Raw genomic sequence first — 25,508 nt, forward strand, 5'->3', positions numbered from 1 at the left:
GCAGAAGGCAGGCCCTGCTAATCACCTGCTGCTGGAAGGTTAGGAAATGGGACAGGAAGGCAACTGAAGTGGAATTTTAATTGCCTTCCTTTCATCACAAGCAGGGTTTACTTCAGGCATCCTGCTGCTACTCTAATAGGGCACGCTTTGGCCTCGGCCAGCAACCCACATGCATGGGGCTCATGGGCTCAGGGCTGTGCTCAGAGGCCATTTGAGGGCTCTTCCAGCAAAACTGACTGCCCTGAGTTCTGCTGGTGCTTCCCCAGCTGGCTCCCTGCCCCGCAGGCTGGAAATCACCATCCCCACAGCAGCAGAACAGGCTGTGAAATGTAGCCATGCCTTGGCTGCCGTTCACACGTGAATCTCTGGGACAAACCCGGCAGTGAAGGAAAGCTTGTGCTACGGCTGTGCCAGGCTGTGCACTCAGGCAGAGCATGCCAGGCTGTGCCAGCTCTTAGGGGGCACAGCAATGGTAATTAAGGCCTTAACACCACTTCAGACGTTTACTTGGTGAAGGAGATCCGAGCCTTAAGTCATGCTAGAAAAGGTCACTGCACTACACCTGCCTACTGCCAGCAGACACACACTCCTGCAGCTGCAGCTGACCTCCAGTGCAGCTGCACGATGCTACTGAGAAACCCCAGACCTCTGCTCTACTTGGAAGTATTGGAAAACAGTCACAGTTTAGTAGTCCTTCAGCTGTTTGGGGAAGGGAGAGATGTATAAGATTAGGGAAAAAAGCAAGGTTCAGTATACTCTGGCCCCAAGGTTCTTTAAAAATCTGACAAGGAAAAGCCCTGTAAATTAAAGAAAACAAAGATTAAAAAACCAGAAAACAGAAGTGAATTTTTCACAGTGATGGAAGTCAGAGGTGGATCCTCACTGACTATGCTGTTATGAGGCACATGGAGATGAGTAAGAAGCAACCATGAAACAATAAACCAAAAGGGGTCTTTGAACTTTTTTAAGACTGTAGGCAATGCTCTATATAATAATTTTATTAGTACATAAGGGAAGGACTAATAAACCTGTTATGAAGGCAGTACATTTCAGTATAGAAGGTACTATATTTGGTAACTTTAAAAAAAATTGCATTACCACTGGTGCTGTAAAAGACAAGTTTAGGAGACAAGTCTAGAATCAAAAATTATCTTGACCAAGTGGAAAAGTGAGGTCAGCAGGACTACAGCTGAAAACCTGCAGTGTGCTGGGGTTTGGTTTTCTTCCTAGTCTTCTGCTCCAGAGGTGTGCCACCAGCACAGAAGACCAATGTAGCTACACAGTGAGGTGTGTCCCTTCACAGGCCAGAACAGGGGTGTCTGAAAGGTTTGTTTTTTCTCTAGAACTACAGTTTTAATTCAAGATCCACAGACCACAACCACACCTTGCTCTTTCCTAGGTTAATACCAGGCATTGCAGTTCAGGCCCGCTGCACAGGCTTTGGCTAAACTCTCCTGGCATTATCATCCTCTTTTTTCCTTCCAGAGGAGATCCTTCTGGGCCCAGCTGGGCTTTTGGTGTGCTTTCTAAGAAGCAGGTTCCTGGAGCTGGAGCCTGAAAAAAAAATCAGGTAATGGGATCTCCGTTGCAGTAAACCTGTTCCTACAAAATCTCATGTTCATCCCTGAGAGATGGGCTTTACTCACCCCACCTGTGCCCCAGCAAAATCTGGGCACGGCTCCTTCTGTGTGCAGACAAACACCACTGCACACTGGATGCCAGGGGACTGGTCCAGCTCAGCTCCAGTCCAGGCTGGCAGACTGAGACAACTCAATAGCAACCAGTCAGGAAGTTTTGTGCTCAAAGCAGCAGGCAAAAGTGCAGTTTAAGACTGCCACAAACTCACTGTATGATTTTAAGTGACATCTCCAGGTCTTCAGCACGTGCAGAATTAGGGCAGGAATTCTCCTGCTTCCATCTTCTGGCTGTGGGATTTCTATATCCCAGGGGTTTCACAGCAGGGTCCATCATCCAACACAGCAAGGACCTTGTTGCAGAGGATAAAAGCACATTAGGCATGTTGTCTACATCGCACTAACTGCTGACTGCTCCTCCAGGGAAAGAGTGATTTTCTCTGAGCAGAGTGGAGCTCAGCCTGCTACCCCTGGCTTGGGCTCCATGCAACAATGTTTTTGATGTTGCAGAAGGCCAGTAGGAAGGCCCTAGCATCCTCCCCTGAGAGGAGTCACCTGCTCCCCCCAGGCAGGGGCCAGCAATGGTGCCAGGCAGCTGTGAATCAGAGTCCCGTGCCAGAGCAGAGTCCTGTGCAGCAGCAGTCCCTCCCCTGCAACAGGTGTGCAGCCAGCACAAAGCAAAAGGAGCAAGAGAGGAGGGGAAACAGCTGGAAACAGCAAGAGCTTGGAAGTGTATATGATTTACACACTAAATTAACAGCAACAAAAAGTTGTGATCCCTGGAAAGTTTCGCAAACCCCCCTGCTATAATTAGCTGTAGGCTCTGGAGGTGGTTTGCCAAAACAGTTTTTTAGCTGGGATAATGCTGGGGTTTTTTCCCTCTGCTGTGGTGCCCTGGACTGTCAGCCAGTACCCAGCTCTGGCCAGGCTGACCATGGAATAACACCCAAGGTCAGGCTGGAGCACAGGCAATACATTTGCTTCTCAGCACTGACCCTGAGGGTCTTCTTGTCAGAGGCTTCCTTCCCTGTAAGCAGAACTTCATATATCCCATGGGCTCCAGATAGTCTTTCTTACCTGTGACTCTTGCAGCCAGACAACTTCAATTACAAATGTTAAGGAAAGGAAGCAAAGCCACCAGGGCCCAAACTGGGGCTGGGAACCCAAGACATACAGTCTTAAACATAGTATCATCCCTCTCAACCAAAATAAATAGAACACATGCTTCAGTCACAACTGAATGTCATCAGCATGACATATACACATATAAAGTGCTTTATTGCAGCATTAGATTAAAGAATTCTTCTCTGTGAAATTTTGTAGGAATAAAAGACATTATATATATATATTATATATATAAAGAAACATAAACTTAAGGAGTGAAAGCTTAGAGATTCATCACTTAAATAGCAGTGGGCTGGACAGAATCTTTGACGGGATATAAAAATAAACACTTGCTTATTGTCTACTTTTCTCACGGTGTTCTGCAAAGGCTCACGGTGCGTAAGGTGCTTGTATGAGGAACAACAGCGCTTGTTTCTCATGCTCCAGTTTCTGCCTGTATTGTCCAAACCACAGAGGCAGCAAAGCAGAAGAGCTACTTGGCTCTCAACTAGCTTTTGTGGGGATGTCAGGGAGTGGGGGTGAGTCAATGCAAGAAATTTTTTTACTTGCCCTTGGACAGGAACTCCAGCTCTTACAGAAATTACAAGTTTTTTTTCTGGGGGTTACACTGGTTGACATAGCCAGAGTAAAGAGGAGGGTAAAAAATCCTGGGTAACACTCTTACTGTAAGAGCACTTCCTTAGAGAGCAGCCAGTCTAACAAACAAAATGGCTGAGCTTTTACAAGTCTTCTTCAAGGAAGACTGTTTGCAAAAGTCCTGCTTCCATGCTTGGGTGCAATACTGAACACTAGGCACGTTCAACAGGAGGTTCTTTTAAAGAAGTCTGCACTGATGGTAAATAAACTCCACTGGGAGTTTGATGAAGTCAATGATGGCATATGGTATACGAGTGAAATATGCTCTGCTGAATGACTGCAGTTCTCAAGCTCATCCTTCCATGGCTTCAGATGCTCATGGCTTGATTTGCATCCATGTCTCTTGCTGAGGCTCCCTGGCTCCAGAACCAAGCCACCAGATCACTGTCACCCCCTCTTGACCACCTCTATATGACCTACCTCTTTGCCAGAAACTAGTGAGTGAATGCCCATCCGGGCCAGAGAACATGCAGTGATCATGAAAATGTTCCAAGGTCCAGGTCTCCATCCACGCTTATTTGGTTCTCTTCCTTCTCACCATTCAAGAACACTGGTCATCTCAGACTGCATGTCTGTTGGGAAATGGATGATGTCTGCCTGTATTTTGATAGAACCCATATCCAGAGTCTAGGGATACAAGGGTGTAATAATACTTGAGTAAGAATAATTCAGCAATAACTTCATTAATACTTTTGTTTTACCACCTATGAAGTCTTAGGTATGGATGAACAAAGATGCAATATTCTATCAGTAACCAAGGCAAATGGATCAACATACACACAACAGATACAAAGACACCCCCAGAAAGACTCCCCAAAGAGCTTTCAGACCAAGAATATTCACTGAGGCTGGAGAAAGCTCCTGTAAAAAGGACAGACAGTACAGGATGGTCAACTAAGGACCTCTGCAACCAGTTTTTTGGTTCAACAGTGCCCTGCAGAAGTACATGGAGTAGCTAGCAGCCTTGCATGAAACGTCTAGAGTAGAAATGACTCCATTCTTCTTTATGTGTGCTTGACTTTTATTTCCCCTGAAGCATAAAATTTCTTAAATAAAAGCTATAAATTTTCTGCCAGTTCAGCAACTGAATGTCCAGGGACAAAGGTGCTCAGCCTAGTTTCTCTGCAGAAAAGCTTCCAAAATATGCTGGGAGACACTGCCATGGACCTGTGAAAAGCTGAATAAAACCCAGGCAAGATCAAAGTGCCAACAGAGAGCATCATGATCCCTGATCTGTGGACACCAGGTACTGACATTATTAGCACATTATTAGACATTATGTGTCTTCCTCCTCTGGAGCCACACTTGTGAGCCTGGCCTGGAAGTGAGCCTGAGGGGTCCATGGCTTGGTTTGTCTGGGCTGCCTCCAGGTGGGGACCTAGGCAGACACAGAATGGAGCAGCTGGGGACATGGGCAGACTCAGCATGGAGCAGGGCTAGCTTGGCTCAGTGCTTTTTGCTCCTCACCAGCAATGGCATGAGCAGTGGCCAAGATGCCTCCTTCCCCTGGCAGGGCTGTGATAGGAAACAGAGGACTTTCTTTTGGGCTGTGTCACAGGTGCTCCTGACACCCTCTGGGGACTGCCAAGGGGCCAAGGTCTGGTAGAGGGCTAGTGCTGTGACTTGTACAGATGCTACCACCCTGTTCCCCCAAGCACCACGGCAGAGGGGCTGAAATGCACACAAGGTGGTGTGTCCCCATGCTGACCTCCTCTGAGGTCCACCTATGTGTAGTTTTGGCAGCCAAAACCCTGGTGGCTAGGCAATCTTGCCAAGCAAGCCCAGGCAGCCAGTCTCCTCACGCCCCACAGCCCACTCCCCCAGGCCCACAAGCCTTTCCCTGCTCCTTCCCAAACGTGCATGCACAAACCCAAGGATGGGGAGCCCTGCTCTGTATGCATGGCTGGAACAGCCCTTCACTGTCTAGGAAGACCTACCCCCAGTTTCAGACATAAACCAGCATGTGCCAGGGCAGGTGCACAGACCAGAGCAGGCAGCCATGCCTGCAGCAGCTCCTCAGATGTGGTGGGAAGCCAGCAGGAGCTGAGCCCACTTCATCCTGTACTCAGCTTTCAGGCTGAGTCAAGGTCATAGAGAATAAAAGCAGAAAGGAGCAGCCCCTTGTTCCCTTTATACCTCCCAGCCCCTGCTGCTTTCCACATGCCAGGCCAGGAGCCCTGGACTGCAGGACTGCCCTGGGTGGCACGGCAGGGACTGCACCACAATAACCTCCGGCACCCTCAGAAATCGGAGGAGACACTCCTCTGAGGGGATGGGACAGACGGCGCATCCTCCCCGTTTTGCCTGGCACCAGTGAGGAGCCCATGAGCAGGGTCAGGGCTGGCCATGCCGTGCAGGGACGCAAGCCAGTGGTGGTGGTGGCACCTTTGAGAGCGGCTGTGGCTAGTACTCCTTGGCCTCCTGCAGCTGGGACAGGTACTCCTCCTCGGCGGGGTTGTCGGCACAGCGTTGCCCGTTGTTGGGGGGCCGGACGGCGTGATAGCGGCTCCAGTCCCCCTTGCAGAGGATCCAGGGCAGCATGTCCACCTTGTAGTGCAGCTCCGGAGAGAACTCGGTGCTGATGAGGTTGGGGACGCCAGCCCCCTTGCCACGGGTGATGAGGCGGGTGTGCTCATCGTAGCAGCAGTGCTGGGCAGCCAGGGTGGTGCTGTCCAGGGAGAGCATGGAGCGCAGGCAGAAGCGTGCCGTGGGCTTGTAGATGTCCAGGCGCTCCTTGGGCCCGCTGGCGTCCCGCCATCGGAAGCTCTTGCCCTGCTGCTCGTCCCGCAGGTTGACGGCGCTGTAGACGGCCTCCAGGGGGTAGGAGCAGGGGCAGCTGGGCAGGTCCGTCAGCACCTTGCTCAGGTACTTGGTGAGGAAGTCGCTCTTGCAGTTCAGCCACTTCTCACAGCTGTCCACCTCTGGGGAGGGCATCGAAAGGGTGAGGGCATGCACACTCTGCACCCCACTTTACCCAGCAGCCGTTTGCCTGAAGCCATGCCAACACCACCAGTGGAGCCTGCAACCACCAGGCAGGAGCGGCCAGGCTCTTGGGATGAGCCGGAGCCAGCTCCACCCCCAAGGCAGTGACAGAGGGAAGGGGTTTTGTGCTGGGGCCAAGCTGGCAACATTCCTTCATGGGAGAGGGCACGTGGCAGGCTGGCTTCAGCCACTGAAACCTAAAGCAGGACTGTGCTGTACCAGGGCTTTGGGAGCAACTGGGTTTCCCAGCTTGACCACTGAAGCCTGCACATGGCAGTGGTTTGGGTGACTTAGGTCTGGACACCAGACACAGGACCCCTTGGCTGAACCCTGAACCCTCCCGAGCCAGCTACGACCCTCCCAAGGTCTATCACAGAAGCCCCAAGTGAAAATCAGAGGCAGAGGCTGACCTGAGTTGAACAGCTCTGTGGTGTTGTCGCTTTTGAGAGGTGTCTCCTCTGTGGGGAAGACCATTTCTCCTTCTGCTCCTTGAGACAGAAAAAAAACCAAAACAAAGAACCTGTCTGAACACGGGAAGAAAGGTGGTTTTTCCCTCTGTATGTGCACCAGACACCACCCATCTCCCAGCCCCTCTCCTGCCACTTCTTTGATAACATGGTCCTGTGCTTGGAAGGAAGGGCCAGCAGCAAGACTGGCCCAAGAGAGACTGTTAGGTAAATCCCAGTGGATAGAGCTGGCTCTCAATATGCCTCAGGAGAGGATTTCAAGCTCCAAGTATGAGAGAGGTGCAAGAAGTCACACACCAAATTTAGTGCCAGCCCTACCACCCCTGGGCCCCACACAACTGCCTGGGGAGCCATGAAGCCCAATCACAGCTTCTTTGTGGAAACAAAGCCCCGTGGTCATTAGCCCCGATCACGCTAAACATAACTAATTCTTGAAGCATGAGCAATGCCCTGCCTGGAGCAGTGGGGGACCAGCCCACATCAAAGCCAGACAGTAGCCAAGGACTGTTCTGGCCAGGGGCTCACCAGGGCAGTGTGTCAGATCGCAGGTCCTCGACTCTGTCGCTGTGCAGGCATAGCCACAGGACCGGGTCCTCTTCTGGTTGCCACTGCCACAGGTGATGCTGCAAGGGGACCATGGGCTCCACTCCTCCTCATCTTCATAGTCTGTGCACAGCAGGCAAGAGGCAGAGAGTGACGGAGCTCAGCAAAGCTTTAGCAGCAGGGGAGACAGCAGCCACCTGGGACCTCCCTCAGCCCTGCCTCCATCCCTGAACAGGGACAGTGCTGCCTGGGGCACACGGAGGTGCCCAGCCATGCAGTGCCAAGGGCCAACCCCAGGGAAGCAGCCCTGAGCAAAGGCTCTCATTCTCACAGCTTTGCTCCCAGTCACACCATCCCAAACAGGTATTGCTGCCTACCCCCACATGGCCTAGCACACTGGCCATGATGCTGAACACCACGTATTAGCAAAGGCTGGCTGGTTTTGGGGTCATGGCCAGAAGCTGCAGGCAGGAGCTGCTGTGGTGCCCCGGCCCATCTGCCCACTAGAATCTGTCATCTAGCTCTCTACAGCTCCTCTCTTGGGGGAAACCCAGGTCTGTGGAAAAGGCATTTGGCACTGATGTCACTAAAGGGACCTGAGTCAATGGCAGAGGCACTTGTCATTAAGCACTTATATTGTATGTCTCATCTGAGCATGCCTTCGCTAGAGCCCATGCTCCAGTGTGATTACATGCACGGACAATTCCCGCCGGGACACTGGCATGCCTGACTGCTGGCAGCCCCGGCCCAGTGTGCTGGCCTTGCTCCTTGGCATGCCTGCTCGTTTTGTAAGCAGGAGCTGAGCACCAGTGTGCTGTGATCTCTGGTGCAGGGCTGCAGGCCAGGCAGGACAGGGGAGGGCATTGCTGGTCTGCAGGGCAGCTGCATGTGCCAAGAACTCACCGTAATTATATTTTTCCTTAAAGATCCAGTTTTTCTGCCCGGGCCATTGCTGGTCCCAGTTACCGCCTACTCCACTAAGCATGGACTCCTCCTCCTCATAATCTGTTGTGTAATCTTCCTCTTCATCATCATCCTCTTCTTCCTCCCTGTCCCCTACATCCAGGTTGTCATCCTCTTCCTCTTCTTCCTCCTCCTCTTCATCTTCCTCCTCCTCCTCCCCCTCAGCAGGGTCAGTGTATTCCCAGAAGAGGGGCCAGAATAGGTCCTTGTGAGACAGCCACTCAGAGGACGTCAGAGACCAGTCATTGCTTGTCTCCTTCAACAAGTCCATCTCCATCTCAGCCTGAGGATCATCCACCACTTCAATGGTCACCTGGTGGGCAGACATGAGGCAAGGCAGTGAGCTGGGCCACAGCCCTTGGACAGACCCACCAGACCATGCCCCGGCTCCCAGCCCAAGAGGCCACAGACACTCGGGGCTGCAGGACCGTATGAGGAGCTCAAATGTATCTCCTCATCCAGAGGGACTGAGCAGGGACAGAGTGGGAAGCACAGGGGGGCTGGTGGTCACCCACAGCGGCCAACGCTGCCCTCAGAAATTGAGAGGTCCCCCATGTAAGGATGGTTTACTCCTGCTCTGTGAAGGGGGAGTGGGGGGGGCAGGGGAAAGGCTCTGAGCAAATTCCCCAGTCGAGGAGCTTCTCCATGCCAGCTATCTGCAGCTGCTAGTCACCAAGAAAATGGATGGCAGCAGCCACACAGACCCTGCTCATGAGATCTTTTCTCTTAAGGAACCAAACGAGGCTGGAGAGCACTACTTTCACCACAGCACTCACCCACATGCCCCCATGTCCCTCCCAGACCCACTCCCCACCTGGATGTTGGGGTTCTGGGCACTCAGGTCCACATTGGCCAGCCCCGGCAAGTTCTGCAGGTCCAGCATGAAGGGCAGGCTCTCCTCCTGGCCAGCACCACTGGGCTGGGGCAGCGCCGGGCTCCTGGCCGCCTGCTGAGCCACCCCTCTGCGCCTGTGCCGCCGCGGGCCAGCCTGCCCAGGGCGCCTCAGCCCCCGCGCCTTGCCCGACGGGGGCAGCTCCTCGTCCCCTGCTGAACGGGGGTTGGATGATGCTGACACCTGGAGAGGGAAGAGTCACAGAGAACTGCTCTTGCCGTGGTGGTGCAGGGCAGGGAGCAAACCACTACCCAGCAAAGATGGGTCTGGCCTCCTGCCCCAAACAGTTCCTCCAGCCCATCTTACTGCAGCATCAGGATAGCAATTAACATGTTAATCAATCAAGTTAATACCAAGTGCCCTGTGCTGTGCCAGTGCTCAGTTCTGCTGCACCTGAACCTACAGGTCTATTCAGACTGGTACTTCCCAACCCCACGACCACCCTCCCTGCAGCCCTCTGCTGTCCCATTGCACATCTTGTCTGGCTTTCCAATTCTCACTCTCACTTTTTAGCTATTCCTCAGTCCCTGGAAATGGGTTAACAGCAAGGGTTGCTTCTGGTCACAGAGTTACCACAGGTAATGTTTAATGCTTTTATATATTTACATAAAAAGTTTACAACCAGGGCTTTATGACAAAGGGGGAAACCTCACCCAAATACATTGTTCTGTGGTACTGGTATTAGGGCAGATGACTTCAAGCAACACAGGTTTAATTGAAATTTCTGATGGTGCCCAAAGGCTACCGCAAAGACGGAAAGAAACCGCTGGCAGATATAACCCAGCTACCTTTAGCTCTTTGGGAAAGCGAAGATTCCCAGCCAAACAAGTCAACAAAACTCACTTGCGAGCGCTGCCAGTGGCTCTAAGTGCTGCTGCCACTCCAGGGGCACATGGCTATAGCCCTGCAGTCCCGGTAGGAGCAGGGGGAGCAGGCAGGGAGCCTCGCCCGAGGGGCAGCCCTAGCCATGCGGGGGCCGCCGGCAGACGCTGCCAGCGGAGCGCGCTGGCCCCGAGCTCCCGCGTTCCTCGTCCCGCACCCGGGCGCACTGGCACGAAAGAGCAGCGGGACTCCAGGGGCCAGCAGGCTCCAGTGTGCCCGGGAAACCCGAGATGGGAACAACTGGCAAAGCCCCCCCCCCCGAGGCACGGGCGTCCTTGGGAAGGTCTGCAGGGCCCCGCAGCTCAAGGCTGAGAGCAGAGGTGCCCGAGCTCCCAGCATCTCCGCCAGCGTCTGCCTTTTTCTGGCTGCCCAGCTGAAACCCCCTTTTGTTCCCAAGCTCTCACCCTTCGCATCAGCTCGGTCGAGAGCCGTGGGATTAACGAAGAGCGCGGAGTGCCCCCTCCCCACAGCGCCGGGCGGGGGGGACGCAGAGAGGCATTTCTACCTGCAATTAGAGCCAGATGGTTTGGGGAAGGACTCCCCTCCCTTTCATCCTGATCACTGGAGCACTTCAAAGGCAGCTGGAGCCTAGCCAGACTCTCATGAGCGCACACAGCCCGTCCCCAGCCCTGTCCCTGTACATCAAAGCCCACGGTCCCTCCATCCCCGGGGGAGGGAAAAGAGCAGCAGGGACGCCGCTGGTCCCTTGGCTGCTGCCCAGGGCAGGCTGAACGCAGGGAAGGGCCGGTGACAGACTCCACCAGATGGGCCCGAGGAGAGAGGGCTGAGAGAGGATGGAACCTGTGCTGCCCAGAGACAGCGTTTGGGGCTTGCCCCTCTCCCTGGCCTGGAGGACTCCTGTGGCACTGCTGGTAGCAAACCTGAGCAGAAAGACCCCACTGCACACACCTTCTCCTCCCAGCTCTCTTTGTCCCCATCCAAACCACAATGGTTCCAGGAAGAATGCATGGGAATGATGCCTGGCTCTGTCTCAGCCAATTTCCCAGTGCCTTAGCCCCTTTCTAGGTCTCCTGTCATGTCCCAGGAGTCCTTGACAAGAAGCAAGGAGCCCAGGTGGAACAAAAACAGCAAAGGGGGCTGAGCAGGCAAACATAGCTGTGTCCCAGTGCTGGCTGCACAACACTGCCTGCTGTGCTGGGTTTGCTGCCAGCTGCCCATATCCAACACAACCCCTGCACAAGAGACTGGCAACAGCCCTGAAAGGCTGGTGTTCCTGCCTGATTTGCGAGGAGCCTATTGGGCTGGGTAAGCTCGTGTCACACACAACCCAAATTTAATACACATGGAAAGTGAGGTCTCCTCTAGCAACAAGATCTGAGCTCACCCAAGGACACCAGAGCGAGCAAGCCAGGAACAGACTCAAAGTCTCCAAATTTACACTCAGTGCCTAATTCAGATTTTACGCCCAAACAAGCTCAAGAAATTCAGAGTACTGTTCCCACAGGGAAAATGCAAAACTGCTCCAGGAGAACTGGCTGCAAAAGTGTGGCAGGGCAAACAGAACTCTGTCAGCTCCCAGATACTCTGGAGGCATAAGCATGACAGGGGTGGCCACCCTGGATGGCCAAGAGCCCTTCAGCAATGGTCACTACAGTGTGCCACCCTACGCTTTCCTCCTGTTGGCATCTGCATCACTCTAAAGGCTTGCTGGGTTAAGATCTGTCCCTGCATCAGACGTCCCTCCTGTCTAAGGCTCAGTGCCCTGCCCCAGTCAGTCAATCAATGGATTCAACAAGCTCTTAGAAGGCCCAGAACTCCTTCCAGGTCAGAGCATACATGGCATCAGATATGTCTTCTCCAAGTCATCAAGGGTCCCTGACAGCCACACAAGCATCTGCCCTTGAGGTTTGCACCCCTGCTGCATGACACCCACCCTTCCCTCTGCACTGTCCAAGGAGCAGTTGGATAAAGCCATCAAGGGTGGAGCTCAGCCACTGCAGTGGGCTAAGGGAAGAGTAGACTTTGCTTGTCCAGAGGGAACACTCTATTCCCCTGCTCTCTATAGAGCACAAGAGAAAGCCTGCAAACCATCGGAGAGCTTGCCATCAGCAGCTCCCTTCTCCTTCCACCACCACGGAAGCAGAGCGCAGTGCTGGGAAGCCATCAGTGTCTTCCAGCCGAGTTCCAACCTCCTCCTGCAACCAGCCACCACCAAGCAAAGGAAAAAGCTGAACGAGGAATTGCCACAGCTGTTCCTGTTTACACTTGGCATATCCGACCTGGCTGGGAATAAGGGCTCCCAAGGCAGGAACTTGAGAGAAACTCTGGGGCAGCACTCAGGAAAGAGCATGGAATTTCCATTTGTGAAGATCATGTTTAGACTGAAGGCTGTAAGCAGGATCATACCTCCCTACCTAGCAGCCCAGGAGCCCTTCCCACATAGTCCAGGCTGTCCCACGTGCAGGACTGACCACTGAAACACCTTGAGGCACAAGCTTAGAAGTTTGGAAGGGGAAATATTTCATTAGCATTTCACCCCAGTGTCATGCTTACTTTGTACATAACATGGGCAAAAAGTTGTGTGGAAAAGATGTGGGAAAAGGCCACACATCATTGTTCTAGAGACCAAAAGCTGACATTTTTCCATTTCTAGTCCATACACCTCTATATGAACTGCTCAAAAATCTGGAGATGATGAAGAGAGCAGCCACAAAAACATTTTAAGGGATGGAAAGTCTTGTACAAGTCTTGTACAAGTCTTTTCCAGTGAAAGACTTGTACAATTCAATTTGTTTCTCATGCTGAAAAAAGAAAGCAATGACTCAGTTTTCCAGTTTTTTAAGGCAGTAATCCATCAGGCACCAGAGACTATAATCCAGAACAGAAACACATAATAGGAAGCAATGTGCCCAACTCAAAGCCAAAAAAATTTAACTGAGGAATAAGGATCATGCTTTTAATGCCATAGGTAATTAACCACAGGAACAATTAAAAAGAAAAGTGACAATTTTTCTTGTGGAGACTGCCAAACCCACATCACTGGGCTCAACCCATGAGTACTGCAACTGCACTAGAGAAGAAATTCAAGGCTCTAGTAATTTCTTCTGCTCCTAAAACTTGTGATTTTGCTAGAAATGTCCATAAGGCTTTGAACTGAATCTGGGTTAAGGAAGCAAATGACCAATATTCATGTGCTGCAGCTCTTACTATTAGAGACATGACATTTCAGTTTAAAACATGTGAAAACATCATCAGACTAGTTCCTGTGCTGTACTGCACTTTGGCAACCAGGGACACCACCACACTGCCACTTACACAATCACAGGTACTTGTCCCTCCAGCACGTTCCTCAGCATCTCTGCAGGAGCTGCAAGCAGCCAGAGCACCCAACAGCAGTGCTCTTGGTAACTACATAGACTGCTGAGCAGAGCTGCCCCTCATCATGGGGTTAAACCAATCCAAGCACATTTGAGAGAGCTCCCCTGGCAGTGAAGCACTGCTAGAGCGTCAGCAGCCAGTGGAGCAAGCAAGTCACCAGCACAGGACAAGCTCAGAGGATGCAGCTTCTACCCACACCTATCCCAAGCCAATTATAGAGCACATAAACTCATTCAACTTGAACCAAAGAAACCTGTGCACACGGCAGTCAGATCAGAGGCAGCATTCAGCTGTGCTTTGGGCTTGTTAACACTGCAGTGAAGAAAATGACGTATTTGCTAAAGGCCGGTATCACACTGAGCTATAATTATAAGGAATGGGGGCTTTTGTTGCTTAATCATTACTGCTTGTGTTAGGTTTCCTTTGAACAGTTTTACCATGCTGTATTGAAACAAGAAACCACCAGAAGAACTATTGATCTTTTCCTGAATAGACCTTCCTTCTCTTTCCCCAAAGCTTTCCAACATTATTTTAAAATCTGTCTGTTGCAAACTTGCCACTTAGGAATCAGTCAAGTACAATTTTTTTTTTTAAACCATAAAACTTTTCTTTTTCTATTTACCTAAATGAGCTGCAAGGATCTGGAGAAAGTATTAAAAAATTATCTTTGGACTGAAACTGGGTAGGAACAACTCCAGAGTAGGATTTTACTATAAAGCCATACTATAAAGCTATGGAAGTAGAGAAGGCTGGTTGGTTGCATCAGAAGGAAGCCCAGCATGTCTGGGGTTAGCTCTGGGGCTGCAGTTTGCAGTTTTTGACAGTTTTTGCTGGTGGGATGGGGAGAAAGGGAGGTTTTTCTAATGCTAACAGGTAACACTGCTGTGTCTTTAAAATAAAGTAAGGTTGAACAGCAGGGTGATCACCAGGAACAAATGCAGAGTGCCATGATGCCTCCCTCCCATATAACATGCTTTCTCCTCTATGAGGCACTGCCCAAATACAGGGCTTTGTCAGCCTAGCCAGGGGAAACCGCCATGGCCTCCTGAGGGCTGTAGTTTGAACCTCCTGGGTCATAAGCTGTCCACCAGCACATAACCTGTCTACTGGCAGGCTTTCAGCCAGATGGAAAATCCATGGGACACACATCAGACAAGTGACCTCTGCCACCCATCGGCTCATCACCCACTTAAGAGATTTCCCAGAGCCCTGGCAGAGCACAGCATCTTCTAGAGGTGTCAAGAGCTGGGTGGGTACCTACCAGATAACAGGGAAGGCAAACACGCCGCTCAGTTCCTGTTACTGTCTGTAAGACCTTCGGAGCCACAGTCCCAGCCATCAGATCCAACACATTTAGACTTACAGGCAGGTGGCTTAGCAGGAGCTGTCACTCAGGATTTTGACATGTGAGCTCTGGAAGATCTGCCAGAAGTAATTTAAAGAAGTTAACACCTCCAGTTGCCTCCCTCTTCTTGCGCTCTGGGTTACACTCCTGCCTGCAAAGGGGCTGTGGCACAGGTGAAGAGCAGAACTGAGACTTCCCAAATGCTGTACTATCCTGTCCACCTCAGGATCAACTTACATGGGTGCTGTGAGGGGGGTTGTTGGTGTTTGTTTTTGTTGCTTTGTTATTTTCTTTTAGTAAAGACTCCCTTTAGGTTTTAGGAGAGTTCTACAAGTGCTCATGGAACAGACAAGGCACTTGGTTATCATGCTTACGTGGGCAGATCCTGTTTATGACAGACCAGCAGGAGCCAGCAGCAAACTGTGGGCTGTGCAGATAATTATTACGCCCTCATGATTATAATTTTCATTCAGTTATCAAAATACTTCAGATCATATGGTATCACTTTCTTTTCTAACTAGCTTCATTCCAACTGTCTTGGGTAGGGAGCTGCAGGAGGCAGCATCAAAGGCTTCCTCATGTTTCACATTTATTTTCATGTCTCACAGTTGCAACAACTGTAATCTCAGAACTCTTTCCAAGGTCGGTGACTCAGTTGCCCCTGAGGCAGCGCCAGCCCTGGAGCAGAAGACACCACAGCACGGAGAAGCAGCAGCAGGCAGCACCATGAGGAGCAAGGCCACAGCATAGCTGACTTTATGCAAGACCAAAAATGAGGTTGCCCAGGCTACTGAGAATGCTCCTCACCATGCATCCCACTGGCACAGCCCAGCTCCTCTCAGCAGCCCAGCTCCTCACAACCCCCTCCTCTCTCCTGTGGGTGTGCTCATGAGTAACCTGCCCATGGCATCCTCACTCCCCTGGTCACTTGGGACACAAGGAGGAAAAGCAGCAGCCTTGTGGCCTTTCATCTCACCACACCAAGCCGCTGATCTCCTTATGCAGATCACGGTTGTTTCACTGGCAGATGTTTCTCTACCATAAACACCTTCTCCCTGTTCAACACTGAGACAAATTTCTTTGTCTGCAAGGCTCCCATTCTGCAAAGAAAATGTCACACTCCTCAGCTAGCCTGTGGCCAGGCCAGGCGTACGTGCGGGTCTCCCATGTTGTACTCGGAGAAAGTTCACCACAGCTCAGCTCCTTCTCCCCCCCTGCCCCAAAGGGGGAACTGGTCTGCTTTCTACACGGATGAACAACACAGGCCTTGAAGTGGAGAAGCTGGAGCGTATCCTTGGCACCGCTGATAGGTCCCAGCACAGCAGGTGGGGCTGTCCTCGCACCAGAGACCTGCCTAGGCACACAGGCCCCAGGGGCCAATTCTTGGCGGGTGGTACCTGCTGCAAGGACACCAGCTGGTGGCAAGGCACCCATTACTTGAAGATCCTGAGACTTCGGCTCAGTCATGGGTATGGAAGCAGGGTCCCCACAGAGACTGCATGGAGAGGTCCCCAGAGAGATGAACAGGCACACATCCACATCCTCTGGCGCTCTCTGGCAAATGCTCCTGCTCGGGCACCTGGTTTCTGCTAAGATAGTTCAGCAGTAATACACAGAAGCTCCCAATGCATCAGAGGGAGTCGCTGCTAACTTGTTCCAGCTCTAAACCCCATGTGCTTCAGTAACCATTAACTTGTTCCAGCTAAAGATCTGCATTTGCTAGTCTGCACACCATAACTCTCCCACTGCTCCAGCTGCTGCTTCCTTGCCTGCCACGGCCCAGGCAGAACTGCAAAAGGAATAAAACCCCAAATAGCGCAAAGCAGGTGGAGAAGCTGACAGGACCCGATCAACAGCAGCCTCCCCCTGCCACTAGAAGAGGTGGGGAGGGAGTCACAGGCAGGGGGAGTGCAGGGGCCACCTGCTCCCCTTGTCCCACGAAGGGGGCACAGGCTGCCCCTCCATGCAAGCAGTGGGGCAAGGAATGCAGCCAACCAACCAAATGCAAATCCATCAGGGATCCCTTCAACAACAGACAAAATGGGCCCCTGAGCCAGACTTGGAGTATCTCTATGTCCTGCACAGGAAGGGATCCACGTAGGGATGCTGCATGTCATCCTCCTGAAGGGGCAAAGCTGGGCTGACTCTGAGCCAGCAGTCCCTGCCCCAGGTGCTTGGCTGCAGCTCCCCAGCCTGGGACAAGCTCAAGTCCCCTCCCCAGGCAGCTTTGATTTTAAGGAGCTGGCAGCCTCAGCATGTAATAAAACCACCCTGTCTCCAAGGGGAAGGTGTTGGGAACTGCATATGAAGATGTCTGTACAACACCTTGTTTTGATGGAGGTGCTCATGGGATGGCACGGTGCAGCTGGAATCCCTGTGATTTTGGCTCCTGTGGGAATGGCTGCAGGTGAAGGGGAGGACATGGAGGACAGCAGGAGGAAGTGCCACAGTGCTGAGGAAGAGAGGACACCCCAGGGAGGCAAAGAGATGTCGATTTTCCACACGGGGCACTCCCACAACACCTCCAGGCCACCCGGCAAACACTGCCTCCTCAGCCAGCAGGTACCTGGGGCTCAGCTGCTGGGAAAGAGCCGGGGCTGCCTCGCTCACCCTGGGCCAGGGCTGCCAAGGCTGGGGTCACCTGAAGGCCCTGTACCCATGCCATGTGCCAGCCTCCTGTTAAGCCCTACGTGGTAGTGGCTCTCTTGGTTTGGGACATGTCCCCACACATGCCTTGCAGCCCAAGTCCTGAGTGCTAGATAAGAGCCTGAAAGACCAGGCTAACCATCAGCTCCTAATCCAAGATAAACCCACGCATCACCACCTCTTCCCTGCGTGCATGGATGTTTCCTGGCCATCTGCAGCCAGGTCTCTATCCTGTGCCTGTCTTGTGCCAGGGGACAGCAGAAGGCTGCATTTGACTGCATTTTGTTCCCTTTGAAGTTGTATCCTTGCCCTAGAGACTAAACCAGCCTGAACCCCAAGAGGCATTGGTGCTCTTGGTGCCAAGGGCCACCTAGGACTCAGAGCCAGGCAGGTCACCATAGTTTTGGTGTCTTCATCTCATAAGTGCTGAGATGAAAGTACATCTCAAACAGCTTCTCAGACAAGCCCCCAGAGTCCCTACACAGACGGAACATGGAGAAACCGAATTGCTAAGAAGCAGCACCATGCAGGCTGACTTTTATAGCTGGCCACATAAAAGCATCAGGCTGCCCAATGAAGGTTCCTTGAAAAAACATTCTACCAAAACAAACAAACAAACAAAAAATAGTCCTTACACTGCACTTTTGCAAGCTTCTGTCTGAAACAAATCCAATCTAACACTGAAATATGCTGCAATCTCTTCCTTGCTCCAATATATTATACAAAACCTGAGCCAAATGTTATCTGGCTGATAACATTTGCTTTGAAGGAGCTGGACAGCACAGGTACACCTTGCTGGCCTGTCTGCAGCTCAGACTGTCCTCAGGCTTCCCTAAGGGAAATATCAGGCTTCTTGTTTTGAGGATTATTCTGAGAGGAAGAGTACTTAGTGCTATTGTGGACCAGTTTTCACTCCCTACCCCTAAAACACTGACAAGAGCAAAGCAGGAATTACTCTCTAGCACGCTCTCTCTATCACCCCACTGGGAAGGATCACGGCTGGAGGCAGGATGAGTCCCCCAGTTTGACTGTCTTTGAGGAAAGGGTCTGCACGAGTTGGACAATTTTGGGAACCCAGAGAGAGTGTAGGGCAATACCCTGTGGGGCGATTTATGCCTAATCTGTTCCCCTTACATGTGCCTTTTACAGGAACCCCTTTGATTGTGACAATGGGAACGCAGCAGACCTATTTGTGCAGTGAAAATGGAAGAAGCCCCCTTGTCGGGCAGCTTCCCTACACCCGGCTCTCCTTTGTTTCTGCTGCTGTCTCAGCCCCAGGGCGGGAGGGTTTTCAACTGTGTTGACTAAGATAATTTGGCACTTCTCAAAAGGGAATTTGCTACAAAGGGCGAAGTACCTCCCTGCGCACAAAGAGCCCCTTTCAGAGCGGAAGGATGCTTCAGTGAACGTTTTGTACCCACAAATCCGACCTCCGCCAAGGACAAAGCCAGGGACAAGAACGCTTAATTGCTGAAGAAATGAAAAGGTAAAAAGCACATCCTCAGGCAAAATGACTCTGCTACTGACACAGCCCGCAGCGGCGGCGGGGCTCTGGCTGTGCAGCAGCCGGCAGCGAGGCAGCTGGGCTCGCAGCGCAGCTGGGCTCGCTGAGGAGGCGGCAGGGAGCGCCCCGCAGGGCACCCACGGGTGACACAGCCTGCGGAGCCACGGCACGGCGACACGGCCCCGGGGAAACGGAGATGCTCTTCTTGGCCACAGCCCCCGAGGAGTCGAGACGGAGCAAGAGCTGGGGGGAGGCACAGGGCAGGCCCCCGCAGACCTCTGTGCCTGTGCAGCCCAGCACCCCAGCGGCCTCCCCAAACCACTGTGTCTCGGCTGCATTAGGGCTCCCGAATGACAGGGCTCCCCTGACTTACAGCCTCCTGACAAACTCCACTCAAGCCCAGCTGAGATTTCTTCCCCTTTAACACTTTTTAAATCTAGTACAGCCACACCACATCAGCTTGGATCTCCCTCACTCTCTGTCTGCTGGTATCTCTGGCCAGGCATCACATCACTGCTATACAATTAATTCTTAAATGATTTTTAATCAGGTGTAAACCTTTAGTTTTACAAGTAGCTTCCCATCGCTTTTCTCACTGCCTGGTTTAACCTGTAAATAATGTGTAGTGCTGTTACTTGTTTCCTTATTTCTCAGGGGCCAGGAGCCAGTCATGTCAGGTGCTGCACAAACTCACTGATTTGCAGCCAACTCAGCCTTTATGCCATGCTTGATGTTTCTTTTGTTGCCTTCCTTTATCTCTTATCGCAGATGCCAGATTTACTTTGCTTACAGCTTCAGACCAGGGGAAATCCAACAGCAAGTTCCAGCCTGGATCTGCCCCCTGTGCCAGCCCTGCAGTAATATTTGGGGAGTTTGCTGACGCTGCTCTTGGGCTCCTCTCTCAAGAGTGGTTCCCTCCTGCAAAAGAGCACTCACCAAGCCCAGCAGAGCTGCACTGGATGGTCTGGACCCTCCATAAAACACTGTTGGCTTGCTCTGCCTCACCCTGTCAGCACTGAGATGCTTCCCCACACCACTCCTGCCAGCACGGTTATTCCTATGCACAGCTATTGAAACTCTTTCATCAGTTCACACAGATTTAATCACTCTGAACATCTACATTTGTAGCATGTAAGTACTGTGGCTGTTTTCTGTTTACCAGAAGAGCCCTGTAACTGATTGGTATCAGCTGGAAAGAATCCAAACATCTATTAACAATGTTCAGGGCCAATATTTTGAAATCCAGTGAGTTTATCAAAACGTATTTTTCATTTATACCTCTTGACTTAGTAAGTAAATAAACCATTAAGTCATGTGATGAGCTGTACCTTGTCTCCACATGGGACACAAGCTTTGCCAAATATTAAGTTACCCAAATCTGAATAGCCACTTAACAGTCAGTGCTCCATCCTGCCACCTTTCTGCCCACATCAAAGTACAACACATCCAACCTGCAAAAGTGCTTCTTAAACCCCTGCTGTACACCCGTCTGCTGTTTCTGAACCCACCTGTCCTCCCAAACATCACCAACAAAACTCCAAAGGAGCAGGTATCTTGTTAGATTCAAGTCGCAGTTTGGAAAGAAAACTGTCTTGCAACTTTTCCATCCTGCCTTTTCAACTTCTAGTCAAATAGACTGAAGAAATAGCAAAATATTCTCACTACATCTGTTGTTTATGCTGAGCACGGTATGATTTGGGCAAAGTTTTGCTGACCTGTGTCATTGCTAATACAATGTAAATGCAAGTACTTGCTTCTTTGGTAATGGCTGGAAATACTGGATCCTGACTGAGGTACAGGACTTTGGACATACTCCTAAGGCTAAGACCCAAAAATAAAGCATGTGTTCCCTACATCCTTCCTACAATAATAAAACATTTTCTATCTCAAAAAATTTTCTGAAAAACTTATTTGATTTTTCTAGACTATTTTAGAAGTGCAACTCTAAGGCTCAGCACTGATTACAAAAAATCCCATTCGGTTCTAAACCAAGGAAAAATGTTTGATTTAAACAAAGTTATTAAATTTTAAAAAGTCCAAGTTATGTAATTGCTTAATGGTTTTGATTGTCTATCTGCTCTGCTCTGTCATTTCTATTTTTCTCCTCACAGCCCCCTTCATTCTACCCACATCTGTAGGGCATTACCCATAGTGTAACCAATACTCCAGCTGTGGCTGCCCTGCTGCCATAGAGACAGGACGGATCAGTGCTGCAACAGGAACCATCTGTATGTATGACCCAAAATCACTCTGGATTTTTTTTAACCACCGTGCTGCTGTGCTTGTGCTCTCTGCTTTAGTTCAAACAGCCGGGCATGGCTACTCTCGATTGTCCCCTGCATGCAGCAGAAACAGAAGATTTAATCCAAAAGCGTAGCCAGGAGACACATGCCAATACCTACCTACTGCTTCCTCCCTGCCATGAGAACAGTGTCCCCAGTACTCTCAGGGATGCAGGGTGCACCAACAGACTGCCAGAGAAATCCATTCTTCAACTTCCTCCTTGCTCCTAACCTCCACCCTCAAACCTTTGCCTATACCCTTCCTGCATGTTTGTATTTCTGCAAGCAGCAAAGGTCCCGGGGACAGAGGCCGCGCTGTGTAAGTGCCGTGTGTGATCTTTGGCTGGCCGCACAACGCTCCCCATTCACAGCCATTCACAAGCCGCCACTCACGGCGGCTCACACGCTCTCCCATGGATTTTAATGTCAGATAAAAAGCAGCCTGAGACCTCGCTGCAGGGTCCGGTGGTGAGGGCATGCACAACGTCCTAACAGACAGCTTGTCCCTATCCTTGGTCCCTGCCAAAGGGCTGCAATACCTTCCTGAATTTCAAGGAATTTCATTTCAATTCCTAGTCCTTCTGCAGCAGGAGTCTGAGGTCACTCGGCCTGACGTTTGTCTGGCAATTGAAGCAGCATCTACGTCTATAGTTGAAATTTCAGCAGCAAAGTACAGCACCAACATGATATTACCGGCAGTACAGCTCATCATCCCCAGCAGTTCTCTTTGCATCTGCTCAGCCCACACTCCACTCAAAACCATCACCAGGCTTGACTAGTGGTACTTGGCTGGATGCAGCCCCTCTTGCCCCTTGGCCAAGCATCCGTGTGGCAGATTCCCTCCTCACACTTGTGCCCCGAACTTCATGCTGGAATGGAGTTCAGTGCCTCCAACAGGAGCTGCCAGCATGACTCCTCCACAGATCAGGACCCGTTTTGGCATTATCCTGTAATACGGTATATCACTTTGCACCTCCTCTCCCAGACTGACTGACACTGGAGATCAAATCTGCTGCTTTCCGTACTGCTGCGTATCGCCAGCGAGGACCGAGCTGCTCGTACCGTCCTGCTCAAAATCCTCCTATCATCACTTTTCTCAATCATTCCCTTCACCTACTTTCAGCAGCAGCATTCTTTCAAAGAGTGCTTTTTCAACACAGCTCTACTGCCTGAATGACTCTTCCTCCAGAGAACAATTTCAAGATGGAAAACAGCTTCTTTTAACCATCCTTACTACCCGCTCTCCCTGTGGTTTCTTTTCCATTTAATTCCTGTCATCCCCATCAGGTCCCACCAGTTGGTTCCCAGTCTGACCAGTCCCTCACTGCCCACCGAAGCTTCCCCTTCCACAATCCGCGCTCGGCGCTGAGCGCGGGCCGGGATGCGGCACTCAGAGGAGCGAGAGGCGCGGCCCCGGGACATCCCCTCCTCCCGGCCGAGGGGCTCCCGAGGCCGCCTGTCCCGGGGGACACTGCCAGGGCGCAGGCTGCCGGGATGAAAAGGGAGCATGGCCGCTCCGGAGCCTGCCCCACGAGCGTTTTGGCGGGGAGGAGAGATGGTGGCTGAAATCTATCGTGTCTTAGGTTTCTGGTAGAATAGAGCTGGCATTCCTCGCAGGGCACCAGCTGCTAATTTGACTGCAGCCGGACCCCTCTCCTCCCCCACCTGGGATGCTTGCCGCCGGAGGCAACGAATCTTCCCGGACACTGGGTCACGGCACTCGGCCCCGAACTCAGGAAGCCTCAAGCATCCCCTCTCCTTCAGCCTCTGTGCAGCGCGAAGACCTGAGGCTTCCCGAGAATCCCGCAGGCCAGGAATGGGCTCTGCCCCTCAGCAAGTGGGGAAACAGCGATAAGGGGAAGGGGGGGAGGTGAGGGGTGTCTGGTTCTCCCCGCTGCTTTTCTCCCCGGAGCTCTGGGCGGCCGGGCCGCGGGACACGTGTTGGATGCTGCTCCCGTCCGAGATGCACAACTGCCTCCGAGGGAGGGAGCCCCAGTGACCGCCCAGGTGCCCGGCTGCTCCCCTCAGCTTCCGCGGGCACGGGACGGGGCGCGGAGGCTGAGGAAGAGCTCGCCCCAGCGCCCTCCCGGCTCTCCGTATTTCCTCAAAGATCGCCCTACCTCCGCCAGCTTGGAGCTCCTCTCCTTCGGGGTATTGCTGCGCTGTTTCCCCCTCACGGGTAGCCCTCTCACTGCAGCCAGGAAAGTTGTCAGGAAGACGAATCCGAGGATGAGCACGACTTTCCCTCTAATCAGAGGCATCTCTCCCTTCCTCTCTCCCCACCTCGCACGTCCAGGGCAGGCGGTCTGGCAGCACGCCCGCCCTTAATGCTCCAAATCCTGTCCTCCGAGAGGAGCAGTAAAAACGTAAAAAAATATATATCTTATACATAAAAACCCCCGGAGCCGGGAGGTGCGGTGTCCCGCGGGCAGGGGCCGGGGTAGGGTCCGCCGGCCCGGGCCACTCCGCTCCCTCTGATCGCTCTTGCAGTTTGCCGAGCACCTTCCGCTGTCGCGGCTCCCCCGGGTCGCCTGCCGGTACTGATGCTGAAGGATAACTCTGAAAAGCTTCACAAATGTGTGCGGGGAGGGAGGGAAGGAGGGAGGGAGAGAGCTTCGGCTCCCCACCCCACTTCCTAATCCTTTCGGCAATCCGATTTCTTTTCCTCCTCTTCTCCTCCCCTCTCCGAGTCACTCCCCGGTGCTGCCGCAGCTCTGCAGGCAACGCCGGGCACCGGAGGGCGGACGGGAGGCCGCTCGGCGGGGAGAGGCTCCTGCTCGCACGAAGCGCGGTCCAGCCCCTCCCCGGGCGACCGCCGCGGCTGCCTGCCCCGGGCACGGCCCCGCCGCGCCCCTGCCCCGCTCGGAGGCTGCCGGCACTGCCAGACCTCCCCCCTCTCCCTGCGGGCGCTGCCCCCTCCGGGGCGCCACCGCCCGCTCCGCTCCTCCCCCCCGGCAGCTGCATGGCCGGGGCGGCCGCCGCCCCTGCAGCCGGCGGTGCCCGCGGCGCGCTGCCCTGCGGCGGGGCCGGCCCGGCCCGGGGCTCTTTGTTCCGCGCCGCGGCGGCGCCGGCCTCGCACGAGCCCCGCGGCACCGGGCGCTTCCCGCCCGCCGGGGCAGCCCCGCCGCCGCAGCAGCAGCAGCAGCAGCAGCAGCGCCCTCCCGGCGGGGCGGGGCGGCCGCGGGCCCCGGCGGCTCCGGCCCGGCCGCACGAGGCGGGGAGGATGGAGGCGCCCGGCACGGAGGGGCGGGAGCGGCGACGCGGCCGGGCACGGGGCTCAGAGCCTCTCGCCGCGCCCCCGGGGAAAAGAACTTCCAAAAGCCGCCCCTTTTCCCCCTTCTCCGAGCGTCAGGGCTGGGGCCGCTCTGCGGGAAGGGGGGACGGGCCCCCCCGCTCCGCAGCCGGCCCGCGACAAGCAGAAACGGGGCTCTGTGCTCCCCGGTGAAAGCCCCGGCTGTTCCCGAATTGCGGGAGAAAGTTTCTACATCTCAAAAGAAGTCTTTATTTCATGATCTGCTGTCTCCTGCGCCGGCAGCATCTTACCCAGCCCTCAAAGCCTGTTGGAAACATGGAGTGGCTGTTTAATTGGGGTGTAGAGAGTATCTTTCCCAGCATTTTCACAGGCGTTCACGAGCCTATGAAGGAAATTAGGGAAAGGACTATGAAACAATTATTAGGGAAGGACACTGAAAGGAGGTTTTGCAGCCTACTGAGGAGAAGTGCCAGTGCTGGCACGGTACCTGAAAGGGAGACCTAGAAGGGAAAACCCAACATTCTGCAGCAGCCTTAGCACAAAGCTGCAAATCACCTGGGCCCATTTGTGTACCCACAGCTAAAATCAGGACCTGCACCTCCTTTTCAAACACCAACATCTGGTTTATGCAGACTTAGGGCTGAGATGAATGGAAGGAAATGTTTAAAACAAGACACAAACTGCAAGACAGATGTGAGGTCAAGAATCCCATGCGAGATGGATCAAGAAGCCCCTTCAAACTTCTCATTAGCAGCACAGCAGCGGAGAGCAGCCTGACACTCTTAACAGCACCCAAGGGTAGCAGCCTAGCTTTCAAGCACAGCAGCTTTTTGGGGCCAGCACCGAGCTAGAGCAGGCGCTCATAGTGGGAGTGCTGCACATCAGGAACAGCAGCTACGACTGCAGGCGTCTTTCCACAACAGAAGTGGCTTTTCTAGACTGCACATCAAAGCTCTTGCTGTACCATGGCCCAGAGACTGCCAAAAACCAGCTAAGCATCCATCTCTCATGCAAG

General features: G+C 52.8%; 1 protein-coding gene across 2 annotated transcripts; it reads right to left on the reverse strand.

The window, feature by feature from the left end:
* Positions 1-822: 822 nt before the first annotated feature.
* ISM2 (isthmin 2) lies at positions 823-24,094 on the reverse strand. Of its 2 annotated transcripts, XR_005257236.1 has the most exons (8): positions 23,361-24,094; positions 9,165-9,425; positions 8,291-8,663; positions 7,370-7,510; positions 6,788-6,865; positions 5,781-6,316; positions 1,847-1,987; positions 823-1,554 (listed from the first exon to the last, which is right to left on the reverse strand). XR_005257236.1 is itself a non-coding variant. In XM_038139503.1 (6 exons), exons 1-6 carry the CDS (start codon positions 23,499-23,501, stop codon positions 5,799-5,801), a joined length of 1,512 nt encoding a protein of 503 aa, XP_037995431.1. In that variant the 5' UTR covers positions 23,502-24,094; the 3' UTR covers positions 2,173-5,798. The 2 variants fall into 2 exon arrangements, 1 of the variants encoding a protein (XP_037995431.1); XM_038139503.1 differs by lacking the exons at positions 823-1,554; positions 1,847-1,987 and having other exon boundaries at positions 2,173-6,316.
* Between the last annotated feature and the right edge of the window lie 1,414 nt (positions 24,095-25,508).

This window comes from Motacilla alba, chromosome 5, assembly GCF_015832195.1.
Source record: "Motacilla alba alba isolate MOTALB_02 chromosome 5, Motacilla_alba_V1.0_pri, whole genome shotgun sequence".
In the NCBI taxonomy this organism is placed as follows: Eukaryota; Metazoa; Chordata; class Aves; order Passeriformes; family Motacillidae; genus Motacilla; species Motacilla alba.